The sequence below is a fragment of the Danio rerio genome, chromosome 7, assembly GCF_052040795.2.
Source record: "Danio rerio strain M-AB ecotype USA chromosome 7, GRCz13ab, whole genome shotgun sequence".
NCBI lineage: Eukaryota > Metazoa > Chordata > Actinopteri > Cypriniformes > Danionidae > Danio > Danio rerio.
Window position 1 is genome coordinate 79,790,001 of NC_141027.1, and position 10,000 is coordinate 79,800,000.

General features: G+C 36.9%; 1 protein-coding gene across 5 annotated transcripts in view; it reads left to right on the plus strand.

The window, feature by feature from the left end:
- The window catches only part of si:cabz01083442.1, a 157,646-nt gene that overhangs the window by 35,689 nt on the left and 111,957 nt on the right, over nt 1-10,000 (plus strand). For all 5 annotated transcript variants that reach the window (XR_015496533.1, XR_015496535.1, XR_015496534.1 and 2 more), the window contains exons 6-8: nt 2,212-2,339; nt 3,780-3,974; nt 7,389-7,475. Coding sequence is in view for 2 of the 5 variants with exons in the window: in XM_087262274.1 (XP_087118400.1) it covers nt 2,212-2,339; nt 3,780-3,974; nt 7,389-7,475 (410 nt within the window). In the remaining 3 variants the exon portion in view is untranslated. The remainder of the gene's footprint in view (nt 1-2,211; nt 2,340-3,779; nt 3,975-7,388; nt 7,476-10,000) is intronic.

Below are 10,000 nucleotides of genomic sequence, written 5' to 3' on the forward strand. Positions count from 1 at the left end.
CGTGATTGACAGCTGTGATTGACAGTTTCTCAAAGCAGCGCGGCGTCTGAGCTTCGGCAGGAGACTGAAGTAGACTGAAATGTTATTATTCGATTTCTGTGTTATTTTACCATGACAAAATGAGTTCAGCAGTAAACTACAGTTTCTGACATACATGATCTGGTGGAACACTGTTTATTCGCTAAGTTCAGGGCTTTTTTCGGGCTTTATTAGTTTGCTGATACAAGCCTAGCCACCCAGATAGCAAAACACAGTTCCGGCTAGATTCTCGCCTGCCGGAGACTTATCTCTTAGAGCTCAGACTGACTAATGTTACCTCTGCTGGACCTACTCCGGATGCCTGGACTCACTACCCAATTCCAGCCCGAGTCAATCGAGCCAGATGCGGCGGCCGAGCGAGCAGGCGCTGCCGCATGCGAGCCGGAATCAGCCCGCGACGCCGCGAGTAAGTTATGCGCTGCGGCCCAGAGCTGGCGCGATTGAATATATAAAACCCTCATATTTGTTAACGTTATTACATCCATTTGTGTTGATTTGACAGCAAACGCATGCTGAGAAGTTCGGGGGGCGTAGTTGATTTTACATAAAGCGTTTGATTGGAAGCTCGACTCCGCTCATTTTCGCGGCTCCTCCTCTGGCTCCATCAGACAGTCCTTCTGCGCATGTCTGGCTCCAATTTCAGCAGTCTTTTGCGACAGTTTGTGCCCGTCAAGCAGGCGTTTTGCCCTCAAGGCGTTCAATGGGAAAAAGGGCTGTCGCGTCGTCCATATTTTTTACAGTCATTGGTTTGTACAGACGCTGACATCATCATTACATCATCTGGAAATATACTGGCCTGTTCAGAAGATCTCTGTAGGATGCATTAAACTGATCAGAAGTTGAAATGTTTTATGACTACATGAAGCGACACAGTGGCTCAGTGGTTAGCACAGTCGCCTCACAGCAAGAAGGTCGCTGGTTCGAGTCCCGGCTGGGTCAGTTGGCATTTCTGTGTGGAGTTTGCATGTTCTCCTTGTGGTGGCGTGGGTTTCCTCCAGGTGCTCCCGTTTCCCCCGCAGTGTGTGTGTGAATAAGTGTGTATGTTTCCCAGTACTGGGTTGCGGCTGGAAGGGCATCCACTGCCTAAAACATATGCCGAAATAGTTGGCGGTTCAAATTGTTACTCTGGATTTACTGTACAGTTATGTGTTTGAGTAAGAGATTATTATTTTTTTATTAATTGATTTAAAAAGTTATAACCTGTAACACGTCTTCAAATATTTCAGGTTTTGAATTTACAATTAATTTTCAGAATAACAAATGTTGTCTTTGTGAATAATTAATTGATTGACATATTGATTGATTTGTTGATTTATTAATTTAACGATAGATTAATTAATTGATTTGATTCGTTGAATGATTGATTGATTGATGCTAGTTAGTTAATTTGTTTGGTTGGTTGGATGTTGATTGGTTATATGTTAATTGATTGATTGATTGATTGATTGATTGATTGATTGATTGATTGATTGATTGATTGATTGATTGATTGATTGATTGATTGATTGATTGATTGGATGTTGGTTGATTTGATTTTTGATTTGATTGGACGTTGGTTGGGTAATTCATTTAAGTGGTTGGATGTTGGTTAATTTGATTGATCGATCGATTGATTGATTGGATGTTGGTAGATAGATAGATAGATAGATAGATAGATAGATAGATAGATAGATAGATAGATAGATAGATAGATAGATAGATAGATAGATAGATAGGATATTTGAGTTTTGGTTTGATTGGACGTTGGTTTTGTTGATTGATTTCAATGGATGTTGGTTGAATAATTGATTGATTGACTGATTTTATTGGTTGGATGTTGATTGATTGATTGACTGATTTTATTGGTTGGATGTTGGTTGATTAAATTTTGGATTTAATTAGTAGCTTGATTGATTTGATTAGTTTGATGTTTGCTGATTGATTGATTGATTGATTGATTGATTGATTGATTGATTGATTGATTGATTGATTGATTGATTGATTGATTGATTGATTTCATTTGTTGGATGTTGGTTGATTAGATTTTGGATTTGATTGGATGTTGGTTGATTAATTAATCGGTTATTTATTACTATAAAGCATTGGTCATCTATATTTATAGTCTGTGTGAACAGAGCCTGTGTTTGCTGAGAGCAGCGGTGCTTTAATGCGTCTGTTGTATTTCTTTCTCAGGTCAGTCTATTCCCCTCCGCAATTTGCTGAAGACCAACGAGACGTTTTCAGAATATCTGACGAACAGCCTTTCGGTGCCAAACACAACAGTGGCGAGTCTGATGAGGGTGAAGGTTCGGCTCGGACAGGTACATCATCTAAAGCAGATGGAAAGTCAGAAAGATGAAGAAGCGCTTTATATTTTACCGCAGACTGGAGCAGATCCAATATCCCTTAATGAAAACGTTCACAGTAAAGCAGGATTCACCATTTAAATGTCAAGCAGATGTCAAGTGAATGACAAACGCAACACACAAAACCACTTAAAACATGTTCATGAGCCCATTTCTGTTTACACTAATAAACACGTCTAAAATGTTAACATTATAGATGTCAGACAGGGCTTTCAGAGAATTCGAACAGATGTATTTAATAACAGTATTAGTATAGCAATTCATTCGTTTATTCACTTACTCATTCAGTTAGTCACTCATTCATTCATTCATTCATTCATTCAGTAATCATTCATTCAGTCTTTCAGTCATTCGCTAACTTATTCGCTCACTCATGCTAACTCAGTCTTTCACTCATTCATCCATTCTTTTAATCATCAATTAATTAATTAATTAATTCATTCATTCATTCATTCATTCAGTTATTCAATAATCCAGTTATCCATTCATTTCAGCCAGTCTCTCATTCATTCGTTCATTAAATTGATTCAGTCAGTCATTCATTCAATTATTTTTTTCAGTCAATCGCTTATTCATTTACTCATTCATTAATTAATTCAATTATTCAGTTTATTATTCAGTAATTTATTTACTCACTCATCCATCCATTCATTCAGTTATTCATTCAGTCAGTTACACGTTCGTTCATTCATTCATTCATACATACACTCCTTCGTTCATTCATTTATTCATTCACTCATTCAATTATGCATTCAGTCAGTCATTCATTTATTTAGTTGTTTATTAAGTTATTCAGTCATTTATTCATTCTTTTTTCACTCATTCATTAAATAATACATACAGTCAAACATTTGTTAATTAAGTTATTTATTCATTCAGTCACTCAATCATTCACTTCACTTACTGATTCAGTCATTCATTCATTAAATTATTAACTCAGGCAGTCATTAATTCACTTATTCATTAATTTATTCAGTCAGTCAGTCACTCATTCATCCACTCTATTGAATAATTTATTAGTTCGTTCATTCATTCACTCTTTCACTCATTCATTCAGTTATACATTCAGTCAGTTATTTTATCGCTCACTCACTGAGGCATTCATTAAATTATTCACTCAGTCATTCATTAATTCAATTATGCATTCAGTCAGTCATTCACTCGCTCTTCCTTCAATTATTCATTAAATTATTAATTCAGGCAGTCATATATTCGTTTTTTAATTAATTTGTTCACTCATTCATTCATTAATTCAGTTTTTACTCATTTGATTGTGCATACAGTCTGTCATTCACTCACTCAGTCAGTCATTCATTAAATTAATCATTCAGTCATTCATTAACTGAGCTGTTCATTCATTGATTCACTCACTCACCCATTCATTCATATGTACAGTTGCCTTCACTCTCTGCTGATGGAGATCTGCGCTCTGTGCTCTGCGGTCCATCAGTCGATCGCATCCTGGAGTTCAGCTCAGCCAATCAGAAAGCAGAATTTCAGAACATCACATGCTCCCTGACAGCCAATCAGCTTCTTCAAGCCAGACGAGTGTTTGTGCAGAATCTGGACAACCTCAAACTCATGAACGCAGTGAGTGAAACTCTTCTGTTTCTATTAGACACACGTAAACAAGTCAAAACTGATAGTTTGGGGTTAAAACTAACACACACAAACACACATACACATATATATTAACCCTTATACTCACTGAGACTCACACACATACACACACACACACTCAGAGACACACACAAACACACACATACCCCATTTGCAGCGTAATCCCCTGCACAGATAAATACTTCAACACACACACACACACAGATCTGAACAGTGCTTTACCTCTGCAGTAATGGCTATTGAGTGTGTGTGAAGGTCAGAGCGACAGACACAGAGATAAGAGGCCAGTGAATGGGAGTTTATTAAGCTTGTTTTAACTGCCTGACATCCCAGAATAAACTCTGCAAATCTAATGATCTTTATAGATTCAGCCCTACTTCGTTTCAGTTCAGTAATACCGTCTTAATCTTTGGCTCCGTGAGGGAGAACCGATATAATACGCAATTAAGCTCAAGAAAAAAAGAAGGCTCATTGGAAATTCGTGCCCACATTTTTTTTGCAAAGCGTAAAATACATTCCTTCGGGTGCGTTTCATTGCATTGCATCATTTCAGATGTCCAATCCACTAGAGGGCGCTGTCTGCATTTTTGTGGATTTTAAATTCGTTATTTAGAGCAGTGGTCCCCAACCACCGGTCCGTGGAACAATCGGTACCGGGCCACATAAGAAATCATAAATTATTTCTGTAGAAAATATTCCCCCCACGACTTGGTTTCCTCCACTCACCCCCGCCATCTCACGTGAAATGGACTATGCCAACATCCACCACGGAGAGGGAAGAATGATATATCGCTAGTATATAGCTCAGTGGTGGTTTAAAGTTATAAAACGGGTATTATAGAGTCCAAATCAGCAAAGCATTTAAGGATTGTGCATATATGTGTGCGTGCATCGCTAAGTACCCCAAATCATTGCAATATGTATCTATATGGAGTTTCACATGCCAATGCATACATTTAATTCGGCTGTACGGTTGTAATATTGTTAATATGTTCGGCAGTTAAGATGTTTGGCACAGATGTTATGTATTTGATGCATATAAACCTTGATTGAAACATAATCAGACCACGACTGCGGTGCAACTACCGCATGCGCACTGAGTTGTTCATGATTAACCTGGATGCACGAGCGCAGCAGCTGTGTTCACGTGAGGACCCCCCCCCCACACTGGTCCGTTGTAAAATTGATAACCGTTAACCGTGGTGATAAAAAGGTTGGGGACCACTGATTTAGAGGATGCTTTGTTGTAGGTTTTAGATTTCAAATACACTAGAGGGCGCTGTCTATATATTTGCAAATCTGAAATATGTTACTTAGGGTATGTTTTGTTGTGCGTTTCAGATGACAAACTGACTAGAGGGCATTTTTGCGAATTTGAAATACGTTATTAAGGGTGCGTTTTGTTGTACGTTGCAGATGATAAGTCCATTAGAGGGTGCTATATATAATATATTTTTTGTAAATTTGATATACGGTAATTAGGGTATGTTTTGTTGTGCGTTTCAGATGAGAAATCCACTAGAGGGCGTTGTCTACATTTTTGTGAATTTGAAATACGTTATTAAGAGGGTGTTTTGTTGTATGTTTCAGATAATAAGTCTGTTAGTGGGTGTTATAAATATTTTATTTTTGCAAATTTGATATACGTTACTTAGGTTATATTTTGTTGTGCGTTGTCTACATTTTTGCGAATTTGAAATGCGTTATTTAGGGTGTGTTTTGTTGTACGTTGTGCGTGGTTTTGAAATGTGTTACTTACTAGAGTGCACTGTCTAATATTAAGCAAAACGGAAATTTGTTACTCAGGGTACAATTTATTGTATGTTTTAGATGACCAATGCACTAGAGGGCGCTGTCAGCATTTTTGTGGATTTTAAATATGTTATTTAGATAATGCTTTGTTGTACGTTTTCAATGACAAATCAACTAGAGAGGCTGACTACATGTTTGAGAAACTGAAATACCTTTGGTTATTAAGGGTATGTTTTTTGTGTATTTTAGGGGTTAAATCCACTAGAGGGCGCTGTCTAGATTTCTGAAATATGTTACTTAGAGTACATTTTGTTGTGCGTTTTAGATGATAAATTCACTAGAGGGCGTTGTCTACATGTTTGCAAAACTAAAATTCGTTACTTAGGTTGTGTTTGTTGTGCTTTTCACATGACAAATCCTCTAGAGGGCGCTGTCTACATTTTTACAAATAAGACACATTATTTAGGCTACGTTTTGTTGCATGTTTCAGATGATAAACACACTAAAGGATGCTATATATAATATATTTTTGCTAATTCGATATACGTTACTTAGGTTATATTTTGTTGTGCGTTTCAGATGACAAATGAACTAGAGGGCGCTGTCTACATTTTTGCACATTTGAAATGCGTTATTAAGGGTGTGTTTTGTTGTACATTTCAGATGACAAATCCATTAGAGGGTGCTGTCTACATTTTTTAAAATCTGAAATTGGTTATTGAGGGTACATTTTGTTGTACGTTTTAGATGATAAATCCACTAGAGGGTGGTATGTACATTTTTGCGAATATGAAATATCTGGGTATGGTTTGTTGTATGTTTCAGATGACAAATCCATTAGAGGGCACTGTCTGCATTAACTGAAATACGTTATCTAGGGTATGTTTTGCAGTACGTTTCAGATGAGAAATGCACTAGCGAGCACTGTCTATATTTTCTTATAAGTTTTAGATGATTAATCCACAAGCGGGTGGTGTCTTAATTTTTGCGAATTTAAAATGCGTTATTTAGGCTACAATTTGTTGCATGTTTCAGATTATAAACCCACTAGATGGCACTTTCTCAAAATTAATCAAATCTAAATAAAAAAAATTGTTGAACGTTTTAGATGACATTTCCACTGGAAGGCACTGTGCATTTTTAGTGATTCTGAAATATTTTATTTAGGATGTTTAAAATACATTACTTAGGGCAGTGATTCTCAAACTTTTTTCTATCAAGTACCGCCTTAGAAAAACATTGTCTTTCCAAGTACCACCAAAATGAGCAGCATTGAAATACCGTAGCGTAGTTGGACCAGAAAAGCAGCTAAAACTCTGCACAGTTAAAAAACCTGGCAGATTACCTCAGAAATATAGCCTATATATAATATATGGCATATTATATACATCATTTTTAATAAATTTTTAATTATATGTAGCATGTATGTGACATATTTCATTCCTCAGTGTACCACTAGAAGGAAGCCCGCGTACCACTAGTGGTACACGTACCACAGTTTGAGAACCACTGACTTAGGGTATGTTTTGTTTTGCGTTTCAGGTGACAAATCCACTAGAGGGTGCTCTCTACATTTTTTCAAATCTGAACTTTGTTATTAAGCGTACGTTTTGTTGTTGTCTTTTTTTTTAGCTTCCATTAGCTCTGGGTCTGAACCGCATAGAGGCAGCCGTTCTGATGGCACAGACCAGCGCACACATCTCCACACTCATGACGGCGGTGAGTCTTAGTGTTTTATATTCAAATAATCTCTCAACTGAGTCTTAAATCAAACTCTGCTTAATTTTTTTTTCAATCTTTATCATTCTTACTCAATCCAATCTGTATTTCTATAATGCTTTTTTACAATGTCGATTGCATCAAAGAAGTTTACCAAAGATGAAGTTCGAGTAAATGAATGAGACGGCAAAAGACTTTTAGGAGGTAGTGTAATTATGTGAATTGTTACACATCATATGTTCAGTTGAAAGTACATCCTCATTCTGAAGTCTGCCTTGTTCTCACAGACTTTAAAATAATATTCTGAATAAATCTGAAACAGACCTGTGATGAGCTGTGAGACTCACATGATCCTGCAAAACTCAATATCACTGAAACCACAGACCCAGGAGTTCACCCTTTGCTGGGTGCTTGATTGACAGGTCAATCATAATGCCAATATTATGGACTCCCCCATTGCTGTTCGCTGTTTTGTCTGACAAATAAACCACTCTGTGGAGTTAGTAGATACACATCAGTGGAGTCGGACTTGAAAAATGTTTAAAAATTGCTTGTTGGGAGCTCTCAATGCAGACGGCAGGTATTCAGACAGGCTGGGGAATAAAAAAATAAACAGAACTCATGCCTACTAATGTCATAAAAACAGCACAGGCTCTTTGCCAATACTTGCTTCAACTTAAATTTAAAATAAAAAAATTTAAAATTGTTGCACGTTTCAGACGACAAATACACTACAAGGCACTGTCTGTTGTACGTTTCAAATGACATCCACTAGAGAGCACTGTCTACATTTTTACGGATCTGAAATTTGTTAATCCGAGTACGTTTTATTGTACGTTTCAAATGACATCCACTAGAGGGCGCTGTCTTTATTTTTGCAAATCTGAAATGTGTTGCTGCGAGTACAATTTGTTGCACGTTTCAGAAGACAAATTCGTTAGAGGCTGCTGTGTACATATATGCGAATCAGAAATACATTACTCCTGGTACATTTTGTTGTACGTTTCAGATAAAAAATTCACTAGAGGGAGCTGTCTACATTGTTGTGAATCTGAAATACATTACTCCTGGTACATTTCGTTGCATGTTTTAGATGACAAATTCGTTAGATGGCGCTGTCTACATTGTTGCGAATCTGAAATACATTACTCCTGGTGCATTTTGTTGTACGTTTCAGATAAAAAAATTCACTAGAGGGAGCTGTCTACATTTGTTGTGAATCTGAAATACATTACTCCTGGTGCATTTTGTTGCGCGTTCCAGATGACAAATTCACTAGAGGGCGCTGTTTACATACATGTGAAATTGAAATACATTACTCTTGGTGCATTTTTTTTGCACGTTTCAGATGACAAATCCACTAGGGGGCATCATTTACATATGCAAATCTGAAATACACTACTCCTGGTGCATTTTGTTGCACGTTTTAGATGACAAATCCACTAGGGGGGCATCGTTTACATATGCAAATCTGAATTACTCCTGGAGCATTTTATTGTACGTTTCAGATGACAAATTCACTAGGGGGCATCATTTACATATGCAAATCTGAAATACATTACTCCTGGAGCATTTTATTGTACGTTTCAGATGATAAATTCACTAGAGGGCGTTGTTTACATACATGTGAATCTGAAATACACTACTCCTGGTGCATTTTGTTGCACGTTTTAGATGAGAAATCCACTAGGGGGGCATCGTTTACATATGCAAATCTGAATTACTCCTGGAGCATTTTATTGTACGTTTCAGATGACAAATTCACTAGGGGGCATCATTTACATATGCAAATCTGAAATACACTACTCCTGGTGAATTTTATTGTACGTTTCGGATGATAAATTCACTAGGGGGACTGTTTACATACATGTAATTGTGAAATACATTACTCCTGGCGCAATTTTTTGCACGTTTCAGATGACAAATCCACTAGTGGGCACTGTTTACATACATGTGAATCTGAAATACATTACTCCTGGTGCATTTTGTTGCACGTTTTAGATAAAAAAAATCCACTAGCAGGCACTGTTTACATATGCAAATCTGAAATAGATTACTCCAGGTGCATTTTATTGTACGTTTCAGATGACAAATCCACTAGCGGGCACTGTTTACATATGCAAATCTGAAATAGATTACTCCAGGTGCATTTTATTGTACGTTTCAGATGACAAATACACTAGCGGGCACTGTTTACATATGCAAATCTGAAATACATTACTCCTGGTATATTTTGTTGTACGTTTCAGATGAAAAATTCGATAGAGGGCTGTGTCTACATTTTTACGAATCTAAAATACATTACTCCGGCTACATTTACATTGAACGTGTCCACTATAGGGCTCTATATAAAATTAGTACACTATATATTTGTTTTGCTTTCAAGTTAACTATGTTTATGCTTGACCGCTGCACTGTCCACTATATACTCTCACCTTAATTTTCTTGGATTTTAATTGTTAAAACTTTTACGTTTAGAAATGTGTTGAAAAAAAATCTTCTCTCTGTTAAACAAATTGGGGGGG